This window comes from Ahaetulla prasina, chromosome 4, assembly GCF_028640845.1.
Source record: "Ahaetulla prasina isolate Xishuangbanna chromosome 4, ASM2864084v1, whole genome shotgun sequence".
NCBI lineage: Eukaryota > Metazoa > Chordata > Lepidosauria > Squamata > Colubridae > Ahaetulla > Ahaetulla prasina.
Window position 1 is genome coordinate 9,172,828 of NC_080542.1, and position 13,989 is coordinate 9,186,816.

General features: G+C 40.4%; 1 protein-coding gene across 1 annotated transcript; it reads left to right on the forward strand.

The window, feature by feature from the left end:
* The first annotated feature begins 4,160 nt into the window (after window positions 1-4,160).
* LOC131197109 (vomeronasal type-2 receptor 26-like) lies at window positions 4,161-11,916 on the forward strand. The gene is made up of 4 exons (XM_058180754.1): window positions 4,161-4,958; window positions 8,403-8,630; window positions 9,353-9,479; window positions 11,015-11,916. Exons 1-4 carry the CDS (start codon window positions 4,161-4,163, stop codon window positions 11,914-11,916), a joined length of 2,055 nt encoding a protein of 684 aa, XP_058036737.1.
* The last annotated feature ends 2,073 nt before the right edge of the window (window positions 11,917-13,989 follow it).

Below are 13,989 nucleotides of genomic sequence, written 5' to 3' on the forward strand. Positions count from 1 at the left end.
AAAAATTCTATTCTATTCTATTCTGTTCTGTTCTGTTCTGTTCTGTTCTGTTCTGTTCTGTTCTGTTCTGTTCTATTCTATTCTATTCTATTCTATTCTATTCTATTCTATTCTAAACAGAAAATAAATTAGGAAATATTAAATTCAACTACCTCTTTTCATATATGTACACACACACACATATATACACACCATATTTTTCAGAATATAACACTTTTCCCCCCCAAAAAAGAGGGTGAAAATCTGCATGCATCTTACACTCCAAATGTAGTTTCTCAAATGGAGGTTTCAGAGGCTGAAAAAAGCATCAGAAACAGAGCTTCAGAAAAAAAAAAGCCCCTAATGAAGCTTCAAAAAAAAAGCCCCAAATGAAGCTTCAGAAAAAAAAGCCCCAAACGGAGCTTTAAAAAAAAAGCCCCAAACAGAGCTTCAGAAAAAAAGCCCCAAATGCAGCTTCAGAGAAAAATCCCCAAACAGAGCTTTACAAAAGAAGCTCCCAAACAGAGCTTCAGAGGCTTTTTTTTCTGAAGCTCTGTTTCGGAGGCTTTCAGAGGCAGAAAAAAGTTTTTTTTTTCTGAAACAGAGTTTCAGAGGCAGAAAAAAAAAACGCCAAAAAAAAAAAAAAAAGGCAAGGCACAGAGTTCGCAACCAAGGAAACCTCCCCAAAAACTAAGGTGCGTCTTATACTCCGAAAAATATATATATTGTCAACAATCGGAGAGAAAAATGCTGAAGACGTAACTCCCCACTGAATTTATTTCAATGATAATAATTTTCTCCCTCCGTCAAAACTGTAAACAGCTGAAGGAGACATTAGAGAAAAGGAAATATATATATATATATGTATTAAAAAGGACTGCCCCATGGAGACTGGGGAGTAGAAGAAAAGAACACACATGCCTTTGATTTCAGCTGTCCCAAATTAAGTTGTGCTGGTGGAACTCTACATGGTCACTCAGACCTTTTTCAATATTATCACTATATGGAATAAGAATCAGGGCTAAGAGTTAGGCTTCAGCCTTGCTCTTAACAGGAATATTGAGGCTGGTGAATGCAGACTAACATGGGAAGCTGCTGCTGGTGGAAGAGCCATGCTTAGAGAGCATTTAATGCCCAGAATGTTCTTTCTTCTCCTATTTCCACTCTTCAGAGTGAAGTCTCTGCCATGTCACCCAGGTGAACCCATACCTGTTCCAAATGAATGGTACCAGCAAGGGGACTTTGTCATCGGTGGGATGGTATCTATGGCTAACTACCAATTTAATGAAGTTTCATTTCAGCAGCATCCCTCCCAGGAGTATTTTGAAAATCCAGAGTAAGGAATTCTTATCTTTCACGTATGCGACAGCTCTAGACTTTTTCCTTTCGTAATGAGAATACTTTCCAATCAAAGATATTACAGTTTGGAATTTGGAAATTTATGAAAAGCGTTGCTTGTTTTTAATGCAACGAAATTTTATATTGGAAAAACCTTAGATCAGGAAACCTAGCTTATGATCCAAGGAGAAAATGGGGAGGAAATTTACACAATACTAAACCTACCAGAAATGTGAAAATCACTATCTTATGGTAAGAGACTTCTGGGATTTCATGTGTAGCATAGCAATGGCACAGCAATTTTATTTTTTCTAAATAGGAGAAACTTCTTCATGTCAAAAAAAATCAAATCAATTAGTTATTAAAATTTAGAACGTCAAAGGTTTATTGACTTTATGGAGATTTGAAGAGGTACAGGAGAGCAGACAATAAAAGAAGTGTATTAAAGAAGATTTATTTATTTATTATTTATTTATTTTATTTAGTTTGTCAAACATGTACAAGATAACAGTAGACATGACTACTGAGTCCTTCGGGAGAAGGGCGGTATAAAAATCTAAATAATAAATAAATAAATACCAATACAAGAAATGGGGACAGTAGGACAGGGACTGTAGGCAAGTTGGTGAGTTTATGCAGACCCCTTACAGACCTCTTAGGAATGGGGTGAGGTCAATGGTAGTTTAAGGTTAAAGTTTTGGGGGTTTGAGGATGTAACAACAGAGTCAGGTAGGACATTCCAGGCACTGACCACTCGGTTGCTAAAGTCGTATTTTCTGCAATCAAGTTTGGATTTGGTTTACCTTGAGTTTATATCTATTGTTTGCCTGTGTATTATTGTGGTTGACACTGAAGAAGTCATTGATAGGTAGGACATTGTAGCAGACAATTTTGTGTACTGTACTTAGGTCAGACCATAGATGGCATAGTTCTGGGTTGTCCAAGCCCAAAATTTCAAGCCTGGTGGCATAAGGTATTCTATTGTGAGCAGAGGAGTGGAGTTCTCTTCTCGTGAATTGACCATAGAGTCATATCTACAATCTATACTATTAGATATAGATTTTACAGATATTAGTATAGATATCTATACTATACTATACTATATATACAAGGGATGACATGATAGCAATGTTCTAATATTTGAGGGCCTGCCACAACCTATTTTCTGAAAGAGCAGAAGGCAAACCCAAAAAACAATAGATGTAAATTAATCAAGGAGAGAAACAACCTAGAACTAAGGAGAAATTGCCTTCGTTAGAACTGTTAAAACTATTTGAACAATTAATCAGTAGAGTCACTTGCTTTCAAAAGTTGTGGGTGCTACAACACTGCAGGTTTTTAACAAGAGTCTGGACAGCCGCTTGTTTGGAATGGTATAGGGTATCCAATCTGAGCATGGGATTGAAGTAAAAGATTTCTAATGTCCCCTCCAATTCTGTTATTATGTTATTTTCATCAGTTTCCTGAATTTCTTCTCTAGCAGAACATTTTTCTCTATCCTTTCCTTTTAGATGTTTCTTCATTCATCATTTTCTTATCCATCCACTGTAGTTTCCTTTCATTTGGCACCCATTGATCCAGAATGCTGAGTCCCAGAATCTTTTTCCTTTAGTTCAGTTCAGTAGAGATGGCAATAAGGTTGAAATGTCTATTCTTCCATTATCCTTGAATATTGACTGAAGCACTTCCGTGAGATTACAGGAAAATGTCTAGCATTAGAAATGTTTAATGACACCTATAAATTATCCTGTTTTCAGCGTGATAACAAAATTCTACCAGCATGTCCTTTCCTTGGTCTTTGCTGTGAAGGAAATCAATGAGAATCCAAAAATCTTGCCCAATGTCACTCTTGGCTTCCATATCCATGACAGCTATTACAATGCAATGATGACCTATCGGACCACTCTAGACCTCCTGTTCAGGTCACAGAAATTCATCCTCAACTACAAGTGTGACACAAGGAAAAATCTCATTTCTGTCATTGGGGGATTGAGCTCTGAAACCTCATCCTTTATTGCAGACTTTATACAGTTGTACAAGATTCCACAGGTAGCCCTATTCTTCCTTTCCTTTAATTGCAAGCGTTAATATATTCATTTCTGCACATTCTAATATTATAGTATTATATCAATGGTTAGAGAATAAATATGAAAACTAGAAATAAAAGCAGAGGAATGAAATATCAAACAGTTATTACAAAGTCAAATAAGCTAAGAAGAGAAATGTTACAATAGTATATACGTTATGTATTAGTATCAATTTCAAAAATAAATAAATAATGAACATGGTTGATTTTTAATGGTTAAATCAATGTTAATGGTTATTGCACAAAAAATTCCACAGGTACTTTGAGACAGAGGCATGAAAATTCCCTCCTTTCTTTTTCCAAACAACGGGAAAAAAAAATACTCTGAACAATCCCCACATAGCCCACAATGCACGGGTGAAATCCAGCAGATTCTGGAGAACCGGCAGTGGAAATTTTGAGTAGTTCAGAGAACCAGCAAATACCACCTCTGGCTGGCCCCAGAGTGGGGAGGGAAAGGGGATTTTGCAGTATCCTTCCCCTGGAGTGGGGAGGGAATGGAGATTTTGCAGAATCCTTCCTCTGCCATGACCACTAAACTATGCCCACAAGCCACACCCACAGAACCGGTAGTAAAAAAAAAATTGGATTTCACCACTGTGAAATTTGTCAAGAAATATATGTTTCCGAATAGAAAAAGAGAAACTCTTGGTGATGATGATGATAGTACAAAATAGGTATTTTTTTTTTTTAGCTCACATATGGGTCATTTGCCCCAAAGGATATTCATAGTGCTGAGACTCCTATCTATTACTCCATGGTTCCAAATGAGTCCTCAGAATACATTGGGATTATCCAGCTGCTTCAACATTTTGGGTGGAGATGGGTTGGGCTCTTCGCTATTGATAATATGCATGGAGAATATTTTCTGGAGACCATGGAGTCTCTCTTTTCCCAGCATGGAATCTGCTCTGCTTGTACGCAAAGAATTCCCTATTTAACCCACTGGGATAATTTATCTGAAATGTTCCTTATAGGGGAAAATATTTACAAGCACATAGCTGATGAGAAGATCAATACCTTTGTCGTCTGTGGAGAAACGTTGACAATTGCATGGATCATTAATACTGTATTCACGTTTGAGCCTAGACACGAGCAGAGTTCCTTGGGAAAGGTGTGGATCATGACTGCCCAGATTGTCTATTTGTTAACAGGCATGCAAACAAGATGGGATCGGCAGTGTTTGGATGGTGCTATTTTTTTTACAATTCACTCCAAAGACATTCCAGGGTTCAAGGAATTCCTGAAGTTCATAAAACCTCCTTGGATTCAAGAAGATAGGTTTTTTCCACTTTTCTGGGAACAAGTATTTGATTGCTTATTGCCAACTCATACCTTGACCCTTCAGGAAAGTGACATTTGTACTGGAAAGGAGAGGATGAAGGATATTCCTGGAGCTCTTTTTGAGCCGGAGCTGTCCGGGCATAGCTACAGTATCTATAATGCGGTCCATGTATTGGCTCAAGCTTTACATGCTGTTTCCTTACTTCAATCTAACCACAGGCATTTTTTGAGGCATAAATTATCAGAACATCAAGATTCACAACCATGGCAGGTGATTTGCATGCTACTAATACTTTGTACTCAATAATAGTAAAGTTAGAACGCACGATTGGAGCAGGGAAGGAGCAGATATTACTATCCACTGTTCACATTTATCTTTATCTTTATTTGCATCTTTGTATTGATAGAAATGATGTTTGTAGAAGTAGAGCCGGTTTGATGGACTACAGTGAACAGTCAGATTTCCAAGAAGAAGGGAACACATTCCAGAAAGTTGAGGGAGACAAGAGACACACAGCCCGGATATTAAAAAGAAAAAAAAAAGATAGAAAGGAATTAGAATAGCCATACTTTGCATCTCTCAGGTTATATCTGTTAGGATGAGAGTAGCAAGGGTTTAGTCAAGAAAGATTCCTTGCAGATGACACCAAGCTAGCAGGAATAGCCAACACTCTGGAAGATAGGCTTAAGATATATTAAGTGCCTTCCATTCCTGTCCTATTGTTTTCCTTCATGATATGTGCTTGTATATAATGTTGTGACAAATAAATAAAATAATAAAAAAAATATATAGAAGGATCTTGACAGACTTGAACATTGGGCACTATCTAATAAAATGAAATTCAATGGTTAAAAAGTAAGGTTCTACATTTAGGCAAGAAAAACAAAATGTGCAGGTACAGTATATGTGGTACTTTTTTCAATAGTAGTACCTGTGAGAGGGATCTTGGAGTCCTAGTGGACAACCATTTAGATATGAGCCAGCAGTGTGCAGCAGCTGCCAAAAAAGCCAACACAGTTCTGGGCTGCATAAACAGAGGGATAAAATCAAGATCACGTGAAGTGTTAGTGCCACTTTATAATGCCTTGGTAAGGCCACACTTGGAATATTGCATCCAGTTTTGGTCGCCACGATGTAAAAAATATGTTGAGACTCTAGAAAGAGTGCAGAGAAGAGCAACAAAGATCATTAGGGGACTGGAGGCTAAAACATATGAAGAACGGTTGCAAGAACTCGGTATGCCTAGTTTAATGAAAAGAAGGACTAGGGGAGACATGATAGCAGTGTTCCAATATCTCAGGGGTTGCCACAGAGAAGAGAGTCATGCTATTCTCCAAAGCACCTGAGGGAAGGACAAGAAGCAATGAGTGTAAACTAATCAAGGAGAGAAGCAACTTAGAACTAAGGAGAAATTTCCTGACAGTTAGACCAATTAATCAATGGAACAACTTGCCTCCAGAAGTTGTGATTGTTCCATTCCATTCCGTTCCGTTCCGTTCCGTTCCATTCCATTCCATTCCATTCCATTCCATTCCATTCCATTCCATTCTATTCTATTCTATTCTCTGTAAGCAGATAAAAAACTGAACTCAACTGAGTTTTCTATGTCCTTGTTGGGTTTAAGTTCATAGTAATACGTTTTCCATTGTATTCCCTGGACATCTTCAGGATGCAAGGATTAAAGTTTGAATGAAAGACAGTGGTCCCCAACTTTTCTGGCTCCATGGATTGACAGTGTGGGGCAGCGGAGGAAGTGGCAGAAGGTGGGATGGTTTTGTGTGCACAACCTAGATCCCGTGCATGTACAGATGAAGCTTCGTGCTCTCACCCATCGCTTGCCCGGCCCAATTCCCAACAGGTTACAGACTAATACCAGCCCATAGCCCAGGACTTGGAGACCCCTGAACTAAGATGCATTTTCTGGTTTTCAAAACCCTATATCTATTCAGGAATTTCACCTATTGATGAAGATAGTAAATGAATGCTTCTTAACTGTTGTTCAGTCCTTACCACATCCTTAGGTAAAGGTAAAGGTTCCCCTCGCACATATGTGCTAGTCGTTCCTGACTCTAGGGGGTGGTGCTCATCTCCATTTCAAAGCCGAAGAGCCAGCGCTGTCCGAAGACATTTCCGTGGTCATGTGGCCAGCATGACTCAATGCCAAAGGCACACGGAACGCTGTTCCCTTCCCACCAAAGGTGGTCCCTATTTTTTCTACTTGCATTTTTACGTGCTTTCGAAACTGCTAGGTTGGCAGAAGCTGGGACAAATAGCTTACCCCGTTACACGGCAGCACTAAAGATTTGAACCGCTGAGCTGCTGACCTTTCGATCAACAAGCTCAACGTCCTATCCCCTGAGTCCCTTCTTTACCTTTAACCACATCCTTACCAACCTTATATCTGTGAGAATAACATTAAATGAAAAAAGATGGGAAGTGAGGAGCAGGTTTAAAAATTGTTTCTCCAGTTTTTATATGCCTCTTCCTGGGACTGGGATCAAGGGGTTGTGCTATCCATTTTACCTTTTATTTGAATATTCCTTAAATTGAAGTATTGAAACCTTCTTATTATGGTACCCTGTCAGGGTTCTAATGGATAATTAAATCATGAGCCTTGAGCCGAGTTTCAAAAAGAAATCCAGTCATTTATTAGGAGCTTCCTGTCGGCACATTCCAAGTGAAGCCAACTTTGACCCGCATGTAATTTACGACTCAATCTTGACACTGTTACCCCCTTCCCCCCAGGGTGTGTCATCAGTCACATTCACATGGGTTGTAGAGATCACTCCCCTCCGGCCACTGTGGGTAACCCTGGGAGACAGCCTTGAGAAACTTATGTCTGGAGTGTGTTTTTGATTTTGGCTGCCATGCTGCTTCGCCATTTTCCCATCCCCTTTGCCTATGGCAATTCGAGAGCAGGCCAGGGATGGTTTGCGAGTTGACAGTACCCCCTGTTGTGATTCGTCCTCCCTCCTCTCCTCAGCCGGGCCCCTCCCATCTCCAACCGGGCCTGTTATCAGTCTGATAATGAAGATGAATGGCCTATCATGCCTCCAGCCCCCGGCCCTGGCACCATGCCTGGAGACGATTCCAGGAGTGAAAGGAGTAGCCCAATAAATCTCACTCATACAGCGTGTGTTCCTTTGGCTCAGCTGTCAGAGCAGGAAGCTAGCCAGGTATTGGAATTGCTCGGGCCTACTCCTTCTGACCCCTCCCTTTCCCAGACAGCAGATCCAGCTGAAGACGATTCAAAGTGGGAGGATCCTTGCTTCTGGAGATCTGAGAGGTGACGCCAGCAGAATGAAGGGAGGGGCAGGCCTGGATAAATGCTGAGTCATGGAGCCACACCCCACAGCCTATATAAAGGACCTGCTTTTGGCATTCCAACCTTGAGTCAAGCAAAGTCTTATCTAGTTTGCTGATATCGGACTCTATTGCTGAAGTCACAACTTGGACTCCTGCCTGCCCTGATAAACCTCGAAGAAACTTGGCAAGCTGCAGAGGCTTTGTTGCCAAGTTTGTCACGGACTTCCTTGACTCGTTCGTTGGAGTGGGGGGTGGGACATGACACCCCCTATGTTGGGAGCAGTAAACAGTTTCTCAAGATGTTGGGCAAATAGATTGTCTATGTTTTCAGAGTTTCTCCCTCAAAAGTATAGTACTACTATGACAAAATGACTTTGTTTCCCTACTTTATTCATCCCAATAATCTAGCTCCATCGATTTCTGAAAGGCATGAAATTCAATAATTCTCTTGGAGACACCTTGACTTTTTATGATCAAAAGAAGATGGAGGGTGGATTTGATATTATAAATATAGCTGTCTTTCCCAATTCCACTTACCAGAGTGTAAAGGTTGGGATAGTGAACTCTGATGCTCTCAAAGGAAAGGAATTAGACATAAATGAGAACACAATAGTTTGGCACAGATCATTTAACCAGGTATGGATGCAAAGAGAGTTTGTATGAACATTGTAAGATGGGTTCATTTGGTTGGGATATTTAGTGTTTTTCTTTCAGACAAGTTATAAAAATCAAGAAGAATATTCTTTCAACTTTTATTGTTAAAAACTAAGACAAATATATATTTTGCACGTTAGGGCGGCTTGCATTGTGTAAGGCAATAGTCTCATTCTATTTGTATATTTATATACAAAGTCAACTTATTGCCCCCCCCCAACAATCTGGGTCCTCATTTTACCTACCTTATAAAGGATGGAAGGCTGAGTCAACCTTGCGCCTGGTGGGACTCGAGTCTGCAGTAATTGCAGGCAGCTGTGTTTAATAACAGGCTTCTTACAGCCTGAGCCACACCGCATTATAATAAATAATGTATTTATTATACATCCCTTAAAAATTGGAGGTGGGGGGAAATGTGAAAGAAAAACACATGCATTTCAGTGACTATATTTCCTTGTTTGAGTGAAGCTTCATCAGAGCTGTGATTTAAAGGGAATTTGATTGACTCATTTTTTTCTCATTCAATGAACTAAATTAATGAAATATTCCATATTGAAATCCTGATATGAATCTAATTGGAAAAAACAACAACAACTGGAAATCCAGATCAGATATGCTCACAAATTCAAATTTAAGTTCAAATTATAATGGAACTAACTGTTTTCAAATAAACTGATCTTCCAACATTTAATATTGATAATTAGGTCCTTCCCGTTTCCCTGTGCAATGACTATTGTCACCCTGGTTATCAGAAGAGGAAGAATGAAGGGGAAAAATTCTGTTGCTATGATTGTGTTCCATGTCCAGAGGGGAAAATCTCCAAAGAGATGGGTAAATTGACAAAATACTCTGATTTTGTTGTTATAGAGATGAAGTTGAAATTTCAGACAAACTTCCACAGAAATCACTTAATAGCTTCAGCTAATCTGTTTTTGTTGGGGTTGTACATTCATGTCATTTTACAGTGGTACCTTGGTACTCAACGTTAATTGGTTCAAAACAGGGTGAAATGCTTCCGGTTCTGACTGGATCTGGCAATCCGGTAGCAATCGTGGCTGGTGGTTTGGTGATCTGGTAGCGATGGTGGAGCGAAGCTCTGCCCACCCACCTGGGCGTCATTACTTCCTGGTTTTACCCAGGAAGTAATGTGTTTTTTACCTTTTGCGCATGCACAAAAGGTTTTGCGCATGTGCAGAAGGCAGGGGTGAAATCCAGCAGGTTCTGACAATTTTGAGTAGTTCAGAGAAGCTGCAAATGCCACCTCTGGCTGGCCCCAGAGTGGGGAGGGAATGGAGATTTTGCAGTATCCTTCCCCTGGAGTGGAGTGGGAATGGAGATTTTGCAGTATCCTTCCCCTGCCACGCCCACCAAGCCACACTCACAGAACCGGTAATAAAAAAAATTTGGATTTCACCACTGATAGAGGGTCTGCGCCCTAGCGGCATGTACACGTCTGAACCGGTAAGGAACGTAAGTAGATTTCACCCCTGGATCAAGATATAATGAGAACCAAAAATGAAGGTCTAGGACAACTCAGCACAGCCATCTCAGAGCAGCCAACTCACTGTGGGACATCTTGCCTTGAACAATTTGCTACAGGACAACTCACCGCAGGACAAGACTTACATTTATATAGAAAAAATGGTGGAATTGAATCATTAAAGAAAGAATGCAAAAGGAGGGTTAAAATGAAATGTGAATGACAAAAATTAAATTATTTTAAAAAAATATTTTAAATACTTAAATTGAATTGTTGAATTGTCCCGCAGCGAGTTGTCACACCGTGAGTATGCCATGGCAAGTTGTCCTACCATGAATTTGCCATGGTGAGTTGGCTGCACTCAGTTGACCATAGCAAGTTGGGTCAGTTGACCGCATGAAGTTGTCCCATTCTACAAAAGCAAACAATTTTCCCCTACAATGAATAATGTAGTGAGTCAAAATGCAGACAAAATTGACTAGTTCCAACTTGTGTGTTGAGTACCAAACAGACAATGAGTACCGGGACAAACCTTTCTTGTCAAAATGCCAAATTCAAAGAGTTTCAAAGCAGTTGAGTACCAAAGTATCACTGTATTTGGAAGTGGAACGAGACAATGAAGAAGTTCATTGAAAATTATGTGTTTCTAAGCATGGCATTAATTCTCTGTCTCATGAATCCAAATTGGCATCTTTTTTTTTTAGACATTCTGACTTACTTTCAGTGCTCTGAAAATCAATAGAAAATCATTTACAAAGTTGGATGCATCAGGAAAAATGTATTTGCTTGTTTTATAAAGAATCTTTAGGACTCAGTTTAGTCACTGTTGCTATTATATTTTTTCCTGTTTACAACATGTGTCTTTTTTTTTTTTTTTCAATTTCAGATATGTTAGCTTGTGTCCAATGTCCAGAAGATCAGTATCCAAATCAAGAAAAAAATGGATGTCGCCTGAAAAGGACAAACTTTCTGTCTTATGAAGAACCTTTAGGGTATAGTTTAGCTTGTCTTGCTGCTTTTCTCTCTCTCATCACAACATGGATGCTGGGAATTTTTGTTAAGCACAAAGACAGTCCAATTGTCAAAGCCAATAACCGGGATCTGACCTATATTCTCCTCGTCTCCCTTCTGTTCTGCTTCCTCTGCCCTTTGCTCTTTATTGGACAACCTGGGAGAGTCACCTGTCTCCTCAGACAGTCTGCATTTGGCCTCACATTCTCCTTGTCCATCTCTTGTGTGTTGGCCAAAACCATCCTTGTTTCTCTCGCCTTCAAGGCCACCAAGCCAGGATCTCGGATGAAGACATGGGTGGGGAAAAGACTGGCTGTTTCTATTGTCCTTTTTTGCTCTCTGTTCCAAGCAGGCATCTGTGTTGTTTGGTTATCCACCTCTCCCCCATTCCCAGAATTAGACATGCACTCAACAACTGAAGAAATGGTACTACAATGTAACGAAGGGTCAGTTGTTATGTTTTATTGTGTCCTCAGCTATATGGCCCTCCTTTCATTTGCCAGCTTCATTGTGGCTTTCCAGGCTCGTAAACTGCCTGGCAGCTTTAATGAAGCCAAGTTCATCACCTTCAGCATGTTGGCTTTCTGCAGTGTGTGGGTCTCCTTCGTCCCAACCTACCTGAGCACAAAAGGAAAAGTCATGGTTGCTGTGGAGATCTTCTCCATTTTGTCCTCCAGTGCTGGGCTCCTAGGTTGCATCTTTTTCCCCAAGTGTTACATTATTGTGTTTAGGTCTGATTTAAATAACAGGGAGCAATTGATAAGAAGATGTGTTTAAATACCCCTTTATTTTTTATTATGTTTTTAAGTTGAGAGGAGAAATATCAAAATTCAAAATAAGTTTAAGTTATTCCAATAGGTATAATTTTACCATTCTGATTTACTTGGAAATCTGGATTTATGGGAAATCCTGTTCTCTCTTCCAATAACTTCCAAGGGAGGTTCCAGAACTTAGTGGGGGAATATGTTTTGAGGAAAACCAGAGACGAACTAGTCTCAAGTCAATCAATGAAAATTTTCTAAGCATCCATATAAATTGTCTGCAATGACACAATTATATTTTAAAGAACTATCAAATTTAAATGTAAGTACAGAGGTAAAATTCAGAGACATGAAGGTCAACCCTGATTTTCTATTAGCAATTTTCTTTTTTAAAAGTGAAAATCTAAGAGTGTGAATTCTAATGTGAACAAGATCATGGAAGGACAATAAGTGCATTTCTATTATAACTAAGAAAGATGGATAAGAATACCATTTTCCCATTTTTGTTCTGAGTTTGTTCTTTCTACTTATTATGTTGCAGTTATTAGTTATTCTAATAGGGATGTGGTGGCTCAGTTGTTAAGACGTTGAGCTTGTCGATCGAAAGGTTGGCTGTTCAGTGGCTTGAATCCCTAGCACTGTGTAACAGGGTGAGCTCCCATTACTTGTCCCAGCTTCTGCCAACCTAGCAGTTCGAAAGTATGTAAAAAATGCAAGTAGAAAAATAGGGACCACCTTTGGTGGGAAGGTAACAGCATTCCATTCACCTCTGGCATTTTGTCATGCCAGCCACATGACCACAGAGATGTCTTCGGATGGAGCTGGCTCTTTAGCTTTGAAATGGAGATGAGCACTGCCCCCTAGAGTCAGAAATGACTAGCACATATGTGCGAGGGGAACCTTTACCTTTTTAGTTATTCTATGTTCTGTCCCCCTTGCCTCCGTCTGAGTGATGGCTTAATTAGCCGGCACTATCAGCTCTGGCAGCAAACTAGAGAGCGTCTACCAGGTGTCTCTGTTATCTCCCTCGACGCCGATGAGTCAACAAACAGTACTTCAGCTCTAGTCAAGCAGTTGATTTGCCTGCTACAACGAGGCATAGCAGCCCTTGCTGCTTTTATATCCTGTGGGGTATGGCTCCATGACTCAGCACTTCCTAGGCCTGCCCCACCCCTGCTTCTGTTGTTCCCACCTTTCCTGCCCACGAAACCTAGGGTCCAGCCACGCCTGATTGCCATCAGCTGGGTCTGGAGGTGTGGCCTGGGGGGAGAAGAGTCAGGGGGCAGAGGCCTTGTTATCTCTTCCACCTGGCCTGCCTCTGGCTCCTGGAGCTGAGCCAGGGAAGCCAGTGCTCCTGAGGTAAGTCCTGATGGCCCTTCCCCCTCACTTTCCAAGTCACTTTCTGGCAGGGGACCCAGCTCGGGGGGGCGCAGACACAACATTCTAAGAAAATATACATTTTAATAATAAAACTAAATTAAAATATCTGTCATCCTGAATATTTTTTTTTTTAAATTTACATTTATATCCCGCCCTTCTCCGAAGACTCAGGGCGGCTTACAGTGTGTAAGGCAATAGTGTCATTCTATTTGTATATTTACAAAGTCAACTTATTGCCCCCCCCCCAACAATCTGGGTCCTCATTTTACCTACTTATAAAGGATGGGAGGCTGAGTCAACCTTGGGCCTGGTGGGACTAGAACCTGCAGTAATTGCAGGCAGCTGTGTTTTAATAACAGATTATCTTACAGCCTGAGCCACCACGGCCCATTATTGCATTATTTATTTAATTAATTAATTATTGCAAGGATGTTAGCCAGTGGTAGAATTCTGCCAGTTTAACAACCAGTTCAATGAGCACATGCTTTGTGCATGCACGCATGCTTTGCACACAATGCACCTAAGGTGCTTGCACACAGCCCTGAAAATGGAACATTTAGAAGCTGCCTACTTTCCAAGTCAGCAATGGTGAGTAGAACAGTGAGGGGGGGGGGGGAATCAACTATGCTGCATGATTGAGATGAGCTACAAAGCAGGAAATAAAGGACAGGATAGAGTGGGTGCTGGTGGGTGGTGCCAACGGATCATT

What these genes read in the sequence shown, in the direction of transcription:
- LOC131197109 (XM_058180754.1), top strand. Translation starts at nt 4,161, where the DNA reads ATGGTTCCAAATGAGTCCTCAGAATACATTGGGATTATCCAGCTGCTT. An exon ending in GGCACAGATCATTTAACCAG is followed by an intron (nt 8,631 to 9,352) that starts GTATGGATGCAA and finishes ATTGATAATTAG; the next exon opens with GTCCTTCCCGTTTCCCTGTG. An exon ending in GAAAATCTCCAAAGAGATGG is followed by an intron (nt 9,480 to 11,014) that starts GTAAATTGACAA and finishes TTTCAATTTCAG; the next exon opens with ATATGTTAGCTTGTGTCCAA.